This window comes from Trichoderma camerunense (assembly GCF_050948025.1).
Source record: "Trichoderma camerunense strain CBS 138272 chromosome Unknown V8C40scaffold_9, whole genome shotgun sequence".
NCBI lineage: Eukaryota > Fungi > Ascomycota > Sordariomycetes > Hypocreales > Hypocreaceae > Trichoderma > Trichoderma camerunense.
In genome coordinates, this window is record NW_028145361.1 from 947,714 (window position 1) to 962,422 (window position 14,709).

Here is a 14,709-nt window from a genome sequence, read left to right on the forward strand (position 1 = left end):
GCGACATTACGAACCCACAGTTCCATCTTTGTGCCCCCCTGACTTGAGATATTCGAAGAAGTAAAAGCGCCTACATCCTTTGTCTATTCCCATATTGTCAGCCTCAAGGCTGGCTGACCCCATTGCGGGAATTCAACCTCGCTCCCAGGCAATCTCACCCTACTGCTGCTGATGCCAATGTAGAGCCCATTCACCTGCTCTGGGTCGACCTCCTTGTTATCAATGCTAGCAATACGAAAGTGTAGAGTCTTTTGAAGAAACGGCACCACTGAGCTTGGTTCAGTATCTTGGAGTGCTCCCAGGTCGACAAGCCTCATCAATGCTATGGTCAATGGCACTGTCCCGGAGATTTTAGAATGAGAGCCGCTCATGCCGCTCATGGTGAAGATTCCAACTGATCCTATGAGATTTGGAGCAATCCCCCAAGTGCCAGCATCGTCTGGTGGCTGTCCGGCAAACAAGTAAATGCTGAATGACCCGTCTAAAGCTCCGTGGTTCACATAAACATTCGCGATCCACTCTATATAATGGTCATCTGCTGCATTATTCTTCGTGTCTGCTTTGAGGCTGGGCTGAAAGCCTTTGACGGCTGGACTGCCCTTCCATAAACCACTTGGTCGTTGGTGTTGTGTCTGACTCTTGACCCGAATCATGGCTGGGCTGTTCATCCCAAGCCATTTGTTGATCTTCCTGATCAATTTGTTTCGTGGGTTCTCGCCGTCTCCGGGCAGAGCTGATGTGTCTCCATATGAGTAGCCAAACACTTCAGTGGTCCTAGACATGTCAGAATCCCAGAATGTACCGTCGGCAGAAGACATGAAAGGGGTAAGGGGCGTGCTGGAGTTTTGCATGGTTCCTTTCAACGCAGTGTATGTGGCCTCTCCTGATACCTGGGGTGTTATCCATGCCGTGGGGTTGAGAAGTTGCCACATCGATATCAGTCTGTCTGTCATGGCGTGATGTAAGAAGAAGAGCGGATCAAAAGAAGACAGAGGAACATAGGTCATATGCCCCCTAGAGCCACCATATATGTGAATGATGTCATGAACGGCCTCGATGGAGTCTAAATGACTGAGATTCTGGGAGATGGCGTAGTTCTTGTTGCTAAACGAATCGAACTCGTGATAGCTAGAAAAGAGTATATATAAACGCTGCTGTATCTCGGGTAACTTGGCGAGCAAAGCCGAGTTCACCTGGTCATTCATTGATGGAGGCTCCAGCTCACTAATGTCGGTATTTGGAGCTCGCTTTGTCTCATTCCAGCTTCTCAGCTATGAATTGTTAGTAACAGGTGAGTTTCACGTCGCCATTCATTCACACGCACCGGGGGCCAGATGAGTGCCTCTCCATCCAACGGATGAAACGAGTACGAGTACAAGGGGTTACGAATGACTTGGACGCCGTTGGGCCCGTATTGAGCCATTGTAGAATTCCAGAAGATATCTGGGAAATGGTTTTGGCCAGGCGGTGCCGGAGATGCCCAATCCCAGTATGGTATTCGAAAATCCGATGCTGCTTGCATATATAGCAAGCGTTCAGTGACATTGCTAAACATGCGAGAAATAGCATCGGCAAGCTTGAACAGCTCTTGCTGTGGATAAGATTTAGTATCTCATCGTAAGAATGGCATATGAGTTATGCCGATACAGTTGTCTCGATCTGAGAATGGCTCACCTCGTACAGGGCAAGATATGGCCGGTGCCACGTTGGAAATAAGACTGAACTATGTGGACAGTAACCTGACTGGCTCGCTCCGGCTGCTGGTCCAACATCATTCCATGTCACAAAAGGCACACCGTGTATCCCTAAGCCCAGAAAAATCCGTTAGAAGAGCGAAGGCAAAGACATTTCGATCATAGTCTCACTCACCAGCAACCTGGTAATACGACAGGGGATCGTCCTGACTGACTGACTGAAACATACTCAGAGCCAGAATGAACAGATCCCACTTTCGTTTGTCTGCCTTCATGTTGCGAACCTCGAGCCTCAGGGGTGTGCTCCCGTTGGAGGCCAATGGGAGGCGACTGACGACGATGGGTGCATTGGGATCTTGTCGACGGGTTAAAGATACCACGTCGACACCAAAGTCATAATCCTGAGCAGACACCAGAGAGATGACAACGCTCAGGACCCAACCGAGGTAGATGAGGAAGAGCATGGCTGTGTTGGGCTTTTTGTCGTTCCAGAGACTCGATTATAAAGCGGTTGCCGAGTTTGGCGCCTATGCGCAAATGCTGGTTCAAGCTCGCCAACAGTGTCGAAGGTCTGATAGGTAGAGAGAGAATGAGAGAGAGTGGGAGATATAATAAATTACGAAAAAACGAGAGGTAATGGTGCTGATGACTGTTTGTCGTCTCGTACCAAAATATCGAATAAGGAGAGTGAAGAGTCTCGCGAATGACGGCCAAGATTCGAGGGAAAAGGTCAAAAAGAAATATCGGCCCAATGGTATCCGATTGAACGAATGCGCAACAGCAGTCTGTGTATCAGGAGTCAAGGAAAGAAGGAAAATGAGAGATGAAGAGAAAAAAGTTCAGCGAGGAAAAAAAGACGTTGGGAAACAGCTGTTTGACAAGGAAGGCAGGCATCAGAGCACCTTCACAAACGACTCGACTTGGTACCAATGCCAAGGTACCACTTCGGCCTGATGATCCGGATTTCCAGCTTTTGGGAAACCACATGCAGCTTCAAGCCACGCGAGGCTGCAGATCAGCTCAACTTCAGATGTCAAGTCTCGAGTCTTTCTTGCCTTTGGCGTGTCCTTGTTTAGTTGCTTTAACGCAGACCTGAGCCGATGAGCCGATCATGAGGAGATTCCCTCTCTGGCGAGTAGCTTGGCCTTGCCTTGGCTTACTACCTAGTAGGTAAAGAGAGAAAGTAACGTGAGAAATGAGATAGACAGGAAGGATGAGTTTCTGTTTCATGCTCTCGCGTGGCCTGACGGTTTCAGGGCTCAGGGGCCAAGCATTGCATCTCGAGGGAAATAGCGACAAGAAGAAACAGGAGCGTCTTGAATCGTCTGACTTTGGACTTGTTTCGTTACACCAATCTTTAATAGAAGACACAATTTCATCAGGTCTGGCCGCCTTATCCGTCCCCCCGCGCAGTCGACGGGAGCCTGCATATCGACTACCGTCACACAAGAAAAATGAACCCCTGGTATCATCAAGCTGAGGTCTCATCATCGTCAAGCAATTGGCTTTCACAAATCAAGAATCGGACTGTACCATCAATCACAATCCAGCTCTACTTTAAATAAACAGTAAATTCTGTATCACATTGCCCAAATATGCATCTAATACCTTACTAATGCAGCCATCATCAACGTATATACAACCCCGTTTTGTACACCATCCAATCCCATTACTTTTCGTCTCAAACAAGCTAAGCAGCAGCCGTAATCTGCTTCAGCGGCTTCATCGGTCCCTTGCGAGGCTCGTCCGTCCGGTCTATTCTGTACTTGAGCTTGACGCCCATGGCCGCCAACTCCACATCCAAAAACTTGAGCGCACCAGGCACCACAACCTGCGTCGTCTGGTCGCCGCCAACCCAGCAGTTGCCCTGGCCATCTTCCCAAATCTCTCCCTGGATCTCCGTCAGGTCGATGCCCTCGCTGTCGTCGAGCCTGACGGCACAGTTTCGGCAACGGACCATGCTGGGAGCCTTCTTCTTGCCAGGCGCAAATTGAGATACTGTGGGTTGGACAGACAAGAATGATCCGCAGCGGCGACAGATCCATGATCGAGTGTAATCTGAGCAGTTGAGCAGCCTGTCTTGCAACAAAAAGGCTGTTCCGTGCGCTAACAGGGCATCACGTTCCATTTCTCCCACACGAATACCACCACCTCTCTTTCTGCCCTTGATGGGCTGGCCTGTTGTGGGCACCACAGGACCAGTAGTTCGCACCTGGTACTTGTCGTTCACCATGTGACGCAGTCTCTGGTAGTAGACTACACCGATGTAGATATCGGCACCGAGCTCCTCTCCTGTGATGCCAGAGTACATGGGCTCGTTTCCGTGGTAGTTGAATCCGGCTTTCATAAGCTGGTGTCCAAAGTAATCTGCCGCCGTGTTCTCCTCGTCAAACCTGAATGGGGTAGAGTCTTGCGCCAGTCCGTGCAGAGCACCAGCTTTTCCAGCTAGTGACTCCACAAACATACCAATTGTCATTCGAGACGGGAAAGCGTGAGGATTGATGATGACATCGGGCTGAATACCAGTCTCGGAAAAGGGCATATCCACCATCGGCCATTTTTGTGACAAGACACCCTTCTGTCCGTGTCTGGATGAGAACTTGTCACCAATGACTGGGGAACGAGGGATACGGATCTTGATGGAAATCGTCTGCAGAGGCTCAGAGCCCGATTCGGCACCAATCAGTCGGACCTCTTCGATGAATCCAATTTCAGAGTCCTTGTATTTCTCGTAGTGGGTGAGTCCGTCAAGGTTGACCAGATTTCCGTTGTAATCGGGGGTGACTGTGTGCCATGCGCACAAAACATCATCTTCCTTTACCATTCGGCCAACGTGCGGCAGACCATCGTCATCAAGCATTCCCTGGTACGCCGCGCTGACATAGCTGTGAGGGGCGAAACCAAACATTTTGACAACGCTCTTGGCAGCCCTGGTTCTTGAGTCGTCCTTGAGCGTGATTTTCTTGGTCTTGTAGACGGTACCGTGACCGAAGCCTCTTTCGTGAGCAGACTTGTTGATGATCATAGCATCGTCCATGTCGTAACCGGTGTAAGAAATGACAGCAACCACTGCGTTCATGCCGTTGGGGAAGTTGTCGAAGCCATAGGTGTTGTGGAGAGGTGCACGAACAATGGGGGTTTGACCCGTTTGTATTCTATATGACTTGTTGTCTGTTCGGTGTCGAATGGCCGTACCCGGAGTTCCCATAGTTTGTTTACCCATCTGACACTGATACATGTTTCGGGGAGACTGGTTAAAGTCGGAGAATGGCGTCATGTTGGCAAGGATGGAGAGCATGTTGGTTGGGTCAAATTCAACGTGTGTAGACACACCAGACTCAATCTCCTGCGGAACGACAGCGATTGACATGTAAGGCTGCTCGTAAGGGCCGAGAAAGTCTTCTTTCTGTAGGGGCAGGTATTTGACGGGTCGAACCATTCTGGACGGGGTGGACGTCAGATACAGACCCGGGTATGAACCGCCGTTTGATGGAGGCACGTATCCGATCTCGAGTTGCAAAGGTACATTGTGCGAGCCCTCAACCTTCCAGTATCTGAGGCAGTCTCCGATTCGCAGTGACTCCTTCGGGGTGGACCATCCGAGGATCTTGCCATCCAACATGACAACAACGCTCTCATCAGTGGATGCGGATGATGTTTCAACAGCACCGAGCTCGGCAACCAGCGCAGGAATGCTGGAAACATCGATATAATCTGTCATAATCTTGCACTTGTGCGTCATGTGGTTGAGCAAGCCGCAGGGAGAACCATCGGGCGTGTGGACAGGGCACATGAAGCCCCATGATTCTGGCAGTAGTTTACGCACAGCTGTTGTCTTGAGTTGGGCGAAGAAGGCACCACGGTGAACCATTCTGAAGTGGCTGATGAAACGCAAAAAGTTGAGCTTCTCCGCCACCACAGTGAAGCCTGCCGTTTGCTGTAAATCCAGACCAGAGGCACTCACCAGGTTACCGGTGGAAAGGAAGTATTCGAGGCCATTGGCAATGTTTTCGTTTGATTTTCTGAAAATGCCACCAGGGAACTCCTTTCGGAATTCTTCGGAGGTGAAGTTCACAGCAGGGTGTCTTCTCAGGTAGTCTCGGATAGCCGTACGAACGCTCACGCTAAGGAACTCGTCTAGCCTCTCCTTCAAAATTTGCGAGTAAAGGAATCCACCGAGCAGAATTTCCTGGTTCTGGATGGCATCGGGATTGTCGACGGCGCATTCACCGGCGGCCAAGGCGTAGAGTTTCCGGATCATGAACAGCACCATGTGGAACTTGTCGAGATCTTGCTTTTCTGTGACGTCGACATTGCCCAAGTGCACACAGACAATCTTTCGCAGGAATTCAGTTCCGACCTCGTAATCTGACATGGTCTCCGGAACTCCTAAGACGACTCTGAACTTTTGGCCCAAGTACGCACGAGTTTCAGACTTGCTGTAGAGGCGGTAGGCCTTGTATGTTCGCAACAGGAGTTCTACACGATCTGTGAGGAAAGTGTTTTGGGCCGACTTAGAGCCCATGGGTCCAATCAGCCCCTCAAAGATTTCTCGGTCGTTGGTCTCCACCAGTGCCTTGAGAATCATGATGACGGGGATAAGGTATTCGTTCTTGCGCCAAGAAAACCTAAACGTCACGTTTCCGTCCTTCAAGTAATGCAATACATTTGTCTGCGATGTCTCGTCTGGTCGTACTGATCGCAGAATGATACCGTATGTGGTGTATCCCGCACCTCGATTTGTAAAACTCGGACGGTTGATGGCCATGGGAAAGTTTCGCTTGTTCACCTGCAGGAGACGGATAATCTTTTCATTACCGTTGACAATAAAGTATCCACCAAGCTCTTCGGACTCTTCTTTTCGCGAAACCAACAAAGCAGGCGAGTTATTCTCGAGGTGACATCTGTTTGACTGTTTGCAGCCTGTGAGTACGGCGGGTCGATGCTAAACATGCTGGGAGAGATGTAGGAGGGTCATACCTTGATCATAATAGGAACCTGGCCAAGCTCTCTGGTAAACTCAATGACATCGCCTCCATTGATGCTGTACTCGAACGTGGCGGAGAGCTTTCCTCTGTAGGTAGCGTGCCTCTCTCTGCACTCGGCAGGGAAAATTTCTCTGTTCAGGGCCAGCTTGTTGGATGGCGGTACCTGCGGCTTCTGTAGGGTCACCTCCTTGATCCGAATCTGGAGACGGTTTTTGCCTTCTGGACCAGCGCGGTCGTTGCCATCGAGGAAAACTTTTGTGCCAATATCCGCCAGGCCATGGGCGAGAAGACCGGGCTTTCCATCGCCACGGAAGATGGCGTTGAACGACTCAATGTGAGGGTTGACTGCTAGCTGGAGGGCAGGATATGCGGAATGATCGGTAGGAGGATTGCGGAAGAGATCCTGGCGACGCAGAGTGTGAAACTGGTGGTCCCATTCCGTGCTGGTGGCTGAGGGCGCCATGATGTCGACGAAGTAGCTTTACGCTCGAATCGCAATTCTTGCTTGGAGAAGAATGACGAGATAATGGGGGATTTGTGAGATGCAATGCCTGAATCTTAATGCATCGAGACAGGCAGCTTCTTCTTGCGCGCGGTGAATATTAATGAAGCGCCTGTCCCAATTCAATTGCAATTGGAGGCTATCCGGCAGACCCTTCACAGAGGTAGCTTGCGATTGCAGAAGAAAAAAAAAAGTTGACGATAAGACTGGGTCACATGAGATAGCGCTATCGATAGTGGCAGTCCACAGTGACATATGTCAGCAAGCAAAAGCGAGGCGGGGCACGTTTGATGTCACTTTGGGCTGCGGGGTGGCTTCACTGTGAGGTACCTCTGTACAAGCTGTGGCTTCACTTTGATGCGCCACTCCAGGAACAGCTTCTGATCCAATGGTTTTACAAGGGAATTGCTAGCCAGTATCCCAAGTGTACGATCTAACAATCTGTGTCTTAGATCTAATGTTACATGGGTAGGTAGCGAGTGATGACACCAGAAACTAGATGAGATATAGCGGTAGTAGCAGATACTAGAAAAATATAGTGATGGGAGCAGATACTAGAAAAGTGTAGCCATAATAGCAGATATTTGAGCTGGATATTTATTTCTTAATAGACTAGTAACTGCCAGATAAAAGGCTTCCTTTAGCATTCTGTTCTGAGACTTGAACCGCTTAGAATTCCCATCCTTACATCAACTTGAGCCTGTTAGTTCGTCAGCCGTCTTCTACTTAAGTCTTTAGTGCTATAGGCAAAATATCACTCCTTCGCGTCTTTTATAGCCTACAAAGCCATCCATCGTATAAGCTTCATCATATCATCATGGCAGCTGCGCAGTCGATCCAATCAGATGAACCTCCATATCCCTCATTCGAGGAGCTTCGGAGGAATGAGCAGCGTGTCCTCTTCTCTCCCGCCGCCAAGCGTCTCTACTGGCCTCTGGAAGGCGTCTTCCCTTCCACAATATCCGTCATGAGGACTGCTCGCAGCGTGGGCGAGCTTGACCCCTTCTTCAGACCAGACACCAGCGGCAGCGGTACTGGTACCTGGCATGAGATTTCATCGCTGCCTCTGACCGACCCAAAGGTCTCTTCTGTTGAGGCTTCACTGCGTGACCTTGACCAGTGGGAATCTGATTGGCTCGAATGGCATAGGGACCATACAGCTCCTGAGTTTAACGCCGAGTATACCACCTATGGAGATCTCTGTGATGAAGACCGGCCATACGTAAATGAGCCCAAGGAGGATGGCAGCTGGGAAGAGGACTCGGATACGGAGTTTCTCATACGATGTTGCGGAGATGATAGACCGCTCAGGAAGAGAGGGTTGAAGATCAAAGTGACTCCTTCCGCCAGCAATAACTTTGTCACTGTGCATGACTATGTCAGTAGTAAGTCTTGAAGTCTCTCTCCCAGGACGTTGAAGAGCTTTTCCAACGATCACTCTTAGCTGTGCATCCATGGCTCATGGGCCTACGTGGGGATATTATACGAGCAAAGGCTGTTGCTCGTCCCATGCCTTATCCTGAGTCAGTGTCCAACATCGAATGGATGGTTAGCAACCTGACAGCACCGCAACACGAAATAATGACAAAAGAGTTTTGGACTGAGATGCATCGCCCGCCACGCCCCATGGACGCTACAGCCTCCAGATTCCTGCAAAGAATAGGCGCAAGGACGGCTCAGTAATTTACGGTCTGTCTTGTCGTCTAGTCCAACGCTCATCCATACTGCTCACAAATTTTAGAATATGAAGATACGAGAGATTTGTTTATTTATATCATGTTTTTGAGCCCAATACACCGAATCGGAAAGCTCTTTCAGCCATTTGAACTATCTCTCCTAGGCATCATCATCATTATATTGAAGGGCTAGCCATTACCTGTTATACATGGCCTCTAGTCCGACCTTTCTTTTAGTCCTAATAATGGAAGAACCCTGCTTGCGAGCTCTCGCTACAGATGCTCGAGTCTGTCTCACCCCGCCAACTGACACAACAAGATCCTGGCAGTCTTTTCTGAACGGACCTTTGAGTAGTGGTGAGCCATAGCTGACCAAAGCTACTTTAACAATTGTCCCAATGTTGCGTGCTGAGAGCTCGGAGAACATTTTGAGAAATGCTGTCGGCCAGAAATCCTTGGTCAATGTCCCCACGTTTTGGCCCAAGACTTCAACGTCGATGATGATATAGAGACGTGGTATGCCCTGGAGGACTGATGCAAGAATATTAATCCAGTCTTCTTCCGACTTTGCGTCAATATGAGTTTTGAGATGGGGAACTAGGGCTGCATCGGTATGGGAGCTTTTGTTGACAGAAATGGCCTGTGAAATTATATACTTAAGTAGGTCGATTGTCGTCACTTGGGTCTGGTCGGCAGCCATTTGATCAACGTTGGGCGCTTTCAATGCCCAAATAACCGGACACTTTGCATCAAAGAGTATCGCAATCGACTTTGCGCAAAAACTCTGGAGATGGAAACGCGTCTTCCATGTTCCATTAATAATAACAAGAGACGAGTCTTTGCCTTTATTCCATTTTTGGATTCTCGCATCAAGCCAAAATGCCTCTCCCTTGATTGACCGTTTCGGCTGCCGCTTCTTAGACACGAACAACAGCAGCTGAAAAGCTTTGATGGGGTCTGGAAGGACAGCAACAGATAACTGGCTTAAGAGCTGCATAAGCTGGACTTCAGATAGCCTCTGCCGAAATTCGATTCTCGCCGACGCATTGATGCCTTGTTCAGTCACCATAGAGAGCTTCATGCCCGAAACCACTGTCATTAGTTCTGTAACATTTTCACGATTCAGCTTTTGCTCATGCAGTATTTGAGTGATGCATGCGTGCATATCTCGCTGCTCAGCGTGGCTGCTGGCTAGAGCCATCTTTGACATTGTATCGGACAAAGACGATATAGCTGCCAAAATATCACCATATCGCAGCTCAGCAGGCCTCGTGAGTGCTTGCAGCATATGCGTCAGTTTACTCTCTCGGTACCAGCTAAGGGCTCGCAAAAGAAATTTGAGTATATGGACATATATCTCAACAATGACTTGTCTGATTTGCTGAGTTGGGTAGAGTTGTATGATAAGTTGTGCGCGCGATATGACATGTGCAATGCTATTGAGCCCTGCACAGAGTTGCGAAACAAGTTTATGATGGTTTATGACTGACTAGAAGCTTTGTCTCAGACAACCAGAAACGAAAGATATGACTAAGGGTAAACCTACGAGAAGAAGAAACTTCATAGCGCTGTAGGCTAAAGTCGAGTATTCCGGTTGTTGTGAGAGCAGCACGTCCATGATACTACTATAACTGTATAATTTCGCTGAGAGATGCACTAATGCTTTACGAAGTTTTGAATTGCCTTTTCGTTCTTCGTAGTAAACTCGGGCCTCTTCGACAGATGCGAGGACGCTCTCAAAGTTCCCATACTTAGAGTCAGTGGTCCACTGCTGCTGCTTTCCATCCTTTGAGAACTCTGCAGAAAACTCCGCTAGAGCTTCCTTGAAAATGCCCTCAGCGTCGGCCGTACTTTGATGACCTCGAATTAGCCACCAATATTCTTCTTTTAGTATACCGACTGTGGGAAACTTACCATTCGGATCCTTCTGATGAAACATACCAAGCACTAAGCGCATTAAATTCCGACGTTTCCATCACCAATTTCTTTTAGGTCTAAGGAATTTAGTCAATGAAATGCTCTCGTTCTGCTACCAAAGGTCGATAATTTCATCCGCCCAAATTGAGAACGGGACACTGCCGCGTGCATGCTATTACGTGTGACTAGGTACCTAGTTGGTCAGCCTTAGAATCATGCATATATTGTACATGCAGCAGGGTTCATAAACTGCGCCACTGCGTGCGTTATACTGTGCTAACTGATAGCCTCTTAATTTTGGAGCACGAGGCTGATAAGTACATACATTGCTGCCTAATGCCCAGGTATATGCGCGTTGGGCAGCCTTGATTTGATCCTGCCTCTATGTATATATGCCAAGGACGGCTGCGACGTGCAAAATGCAATTGCATATCCGTAATAAGAATGCCCGCAAGCTATATCATTCACAACGCCTCAGCGAGCAAAGGATATGGAACCGCAAGGTGGAAAGCAGAGCGCAAGGCTATCAGCCCGTGGTAGCACATGGGAAAACTTCTGGCCCTCAGACTATCAAGACATCCTCCCAGAAAATATGCTTGGCATGGGAAATGGTCACGACGACGAATATCGGAGCGATGCCGCCTCTTTCGACGAGGAGCAAGTGAACCAGGAAGTTGATAAACAGAAGTCAAACAAGGCGAATCAGTTGGCATCTTCCGGGCGATTGACATCGATACAAACTACTATTTCGGATGATAGAAGTCAAGGAAGCGAATTTCATCGCAACAGCCACATTCTCTATGCCTTAGAGAGAACTACTGCAAATGAGAAATCTGGAGGCGAGAGAAGTATTGACAGTAGCTCTGGGAAGCAAAAGTATGTAAATGTATAAAATGCATATCCATCCTCTTATACCCAGTGTTACCGACTACCAAGCTAGGCAAATAGCTAAAACTCTATTGCAGTACTCAAAGCTCGCATGCCTTAGCAGAGGCTCAAATGCAGAAAATGTTGCTAGAACATCAAAATAAAAAACGTCTCATGATGGCCCAGCAAGAACAATCAGATATACCAATTCAAAAACTGGAACAGCAAAAATTGCATCAGAAAGAGCAAGAGCAAAGGCAGAAACTATTGCTTCCGCAACAACAACAACAACAACAACAACAACAGCAGCAGCAGCAGCATCGACAACAGCGACAGCAGCATGATTTTATAGAACGCACTGACTTACTGAACTCTGCTCTTCAATTAATCACAAGAGCCCTGAATATTCAGGACGAGCCAATGTTAACCATGGAAACTTTGCGGGCATACGTGCTGGACCTCAAACTGAAAGAGAAAGCGCAACAAGCAGCTTATCCAAGAGTTCAGTTAGTACATCGCGTGGTGAAACAGATGTCATACTCAGTTATGGAGAGACAAATGTACATGTACCTTGATCAGCCAATGTGGCTGGAGGGAGAGACATCACATAGGGATGCTCTTGCTGGTAACCTTCCACTGCAGAGCACATCATCTTATACATCAAAACACCCCGAGGTCTGTTGTCTTATATACAGAGATTATGATATCACTTATCTCAATCGAATGGAAGTTGAAGGCGAAGACTACGACCTACCAGCTAAACCAAACCATACTGCGGAGACTGTTGAGTTGGTGACCGCGAGCCTTGCCGCTGCGGTAATCAAGTTCATGAAATACTACAGCTTCAATACAGAAGATGATAATACGATGGAATCAGTCGAACTTTCAGGTCTTCACATCTGCATATATCATGCTCGAGGCGACGCCTTGATACCATTTTTGGAAACATTGGAGGATGAGCAACGTGATCAATTTCAAGTGCTACTAAATTTCTTCATGTCTCAATACGAGGACGAGTATAGCCTTGTTGATCATATGACTTGCAAAGGCATAATCACACAAGAGTACATCAAATATCTCTTCAAGCCTGGGGACATTATTGTAAAAGGCCATGATCAAGACGCAAGAGGTTATTTGAGCATGTCCTGGCTCAAAATCGACAACAGGGCAGATCGATCAAACCAAAGCTCGAGCCAGACCAAAACTAAGACAACTTTCAGCATGAAAGTTTGGAACTGGGAATTGGATAGTGTGTTCTCAAGAGAACTCGGAGCTCTTACTATACAATTCGATGCGAAAGACTACTCGGAGAGAAAAATTAGTGATATGAACATTCGACCGCTCCGTTACGTTGAAGAGCCCACGAAAACAAGACTGGAAATAAGAGGAGAATGGTTCTGGAAGTGTCGCATGAGATGCATGGTATGTTACGATGACACACGAAAAAGCCAGCACTACTCTAGCGATGAACGATACATAGTCGATATGACGATATATCACGAGTTACATAAACCTAATTTCTCCATACGGCGTCAACATATTGACTCTGAAGCACTGAAGCAGGAAAATCCTCCTGACGAAAATTTCATTTATCTATCGCCTCTGACAGTAAAGGCATACAACCTCAAGAGGAAGAAATGGGTGGACTTAAAGCTTGACGGACTCCGCGAGATTTCTTGGAACACACAAGCGTTTGAGAGCCTTGTGCTCAAGGAAAAAACAAAACGACTGATTCGAGCCCTCGTAAGCAATCAAATAGAAGCAGAAAAATCCACAGATCTTATTAGTGGTAAAGGAAACGGCTTAATCATGTTACTTCATGGGGGACCGGGTACAGGCAAGACCTTGACTGCTGAAAGTGTGGCCGAAATCGCCAAGCGGCCACTGTATCCCGTTACATGTGGAGATATTGGAACGAAGCCAGAAGATGTTGAGAAGTATCTCGAGTCTGTTCTTTATCTGGGCAAGACCTGGGGATGTGTAGTCTTGCTAGACGAAGCAGATGTCTTCCTGGAGCAGCGCAGCTTGGAAGATCTCCACCGAAATGCGCTGGTGTCAGTATTTTTAAGAGTTCTCGAATACTACGACGGGATCCTGATTCTGACAAGCAACCGGGTTGGCACCTTTGACGAAGCATTCAAGTCACGGATTCAGCTGGCAGTTCATTACAATAACCTAACGACACATCAAAGAACCAAGATCTGGGGCAATTTCATACACCGGTTAAAAAATCTGAATGAAGACGGCATCGATTTCATTGATTTAGAGGATAACATTGAACGATTGGCCCATAAAGAGATGAATGGGAGAGAGATTCGCAATGCCATTACTACGGCGAGGCAGTACGTTAGATGGGAGCGACAGCAGGATCAAAGTTTTAAGCTGAACTATAAAGTGATGAAGGAAGTGATCGAAACGGCTGGAGAATTTGATGAGTATATCAATACTTTGAACGGTGGATTGACGCAAGAGCAGTTGGCAAAGGAGGACGGAATACGCTAGTGATATCTTCAGATTGTATTTTCTCATTAGTATCTTGATATTAATCTTTTTGCAACAATATTATGGAACATTATTACTTTTGAATTGATATTTGTTTAGATATTCATGAGGGTAAAAATCACACGTTCTGTGTAGCAGATGTAATCGAGAAGCCTTTCCCCCGCCCCATGTCTTTGTATTAGTCATCTTCATCAAAAAGAGGCGATTTGGGGAAACATATGATATCGATGCAAAGCTGGGTCCATATAGCGTGACGGCTTAGCATTTGCCAAGCTGTAGAAGGCTGCTAGGCCTCATTGCGTATAAATCGACATTCCTAGCAGCTTATGTGTGTTCTGATTCAAAGATGGCTTTCGTATGCTGTGTCTGATTCCGAGTTTAGTGCCTCTGTACTGGGTGGGAGACTAACAGTGGCCGAGCATCACAGTCCTCAAAGTGACGGATGACCTCGAATGTTGGTTGGTGTGCCTAGTACTCTATTTGGGAGATATCAAGGTGTCATAAAGTGGTGCTCGACGTAATAATGCCTAGCTTCCCCCTCCAAAGCGGCCCCCCTGGTCGTG

General features: G+C 47.7%; 6 protein-coding genes across 6 annotated transcripts; 3 read left to right on the plus strand and 3 right to left on the minus strand.

The window, feature by feature from the left end:
- Window positions 1–32: 32 nt before the first annotated feature.
- On the minus strand, window positions 33–2,441 carry V8C40DRAFT_287597 (uncharacterized protein). The gene is made up of 4 exons (XM_083222738.1): window positions 1,870–2,441; window positions 1,675–1,805; window positions 1,325–1,591; window positions 33–1,271 (listed from the first exon to the last, which is right to left on the minus strand). The coding sequence occupies exons 1-4, from the start codon at window positions 2,156–2,158 to the stop codon at window positions 84–86; spliced, it is 1,875 nt and encodes a 624-aa protein (XP_083073162.1). The 5' UTR covers window positions 2,159–2,441; the 3' UTR covers window positions 33–83.
- An 815-nt stretch (window positions 2,442–3,256) lies between these two features.
- On the minus strand, window positions 3,257–7,345 carry V8C40DRAFT_245617 (DNA-directed RNA polymerase I core subunit RPA135). Its single transcript, XM_083215946.1, has 2 exons — window positions 6,675–7,345; window positions 3,257–6,606 (listed from the first exon to the last, which is right to left on the minus strand). The coding sequence occupies exons 1-2, from the start codon at window positions 7,143–7,145 to the stop codon at window positions 3,385–3,387; spliced, it is 3,693 nt and encodes a 1,230-aa protein (XP_083073163.1). The 5' UTR covers window positions 7,146–7,345; the 3' UTR covers window positions 3,257–3,384.
- A 466-nt stretch (window positions 7,346–7,811) lies between these two features.
- On the plus strand, window positions 7,812–8,988 carry V8C40DRAFT_226018 (uncharacterized protein). Its single transcript, XM_083212266.1, has 3 exons — window positions 7,812–8,569; window positions 8,629–8,873; window positions 8,926–8,988. The coding sequence occupies exons 1-2, from the start codon at window positions 8,002–8,004 to the stop codon at window positions 8,865–8,867; spliced, it is 807 nt and encodes a 268-aa protein (XP_083073164.1). The 5' UTR covers window positions 7,812–8,001; the 3' UTR covers window positions 8,868–8,873; window positions 8,926–8,988.
- Window positions 8,819–10,963, minus strand: V8C40DRAFT_225999 (uncharacterized protein). Its single transcript, XM_083212265.1, has 3 exons — window positions 10,775–10,963; window positions 10,407–10,710; window positions 8,819–10,349 (listed from the first exon to the last, which is right to left on the minus strand). Exons 1-3 carry the CDS (start codon window positions 10,834–10,836, stop codon window positions 9,057–9,059), a joined length of 1,659 nt encoding a protein of 552 aa, XP_083073165.1. The 5' UTR covers window positions 10,837–10,963; the 3' UTR covers window positions 8,819–9,056.
- A 149-nt stretch (window positions 10,964–11,112) lies between these two features.
- V8C40DRAFT_245624 (uncharacterized protein) lies at window positions 11,113–11,973 on the plus strand. Its single transcript, XM_083215947.1, has one exon. It carries the CDS (start codon window positions 11,268–11,270, stop codon window positions 11,667–11,669), a length of 402 nt encoding a protein of 133 aa, XP_083073166.1. The 5' UTR covers window positions 11,113–11,267; the 3' UTR covers window positions 11,670–11,973.
- V8C40DRAFT_245625 (ATP-binding protein) lies at window positions 11,940–14,256 on the plus strand. The gene has a single exon (XM_083215948.1). It carries the CDS (start codon window positions 12,065–12,067, stop codon window positions 14,144–14,146), a length of 2,082 nt encoding a protein of 693 aa, XP_083073167.1. The 5' UTR covers window positions 11,940–12,064; the 3' UTR covers window positions 14,147–14,256.
- Window positions 14,257–14,709: the final 453 nt, after the last annotated feature.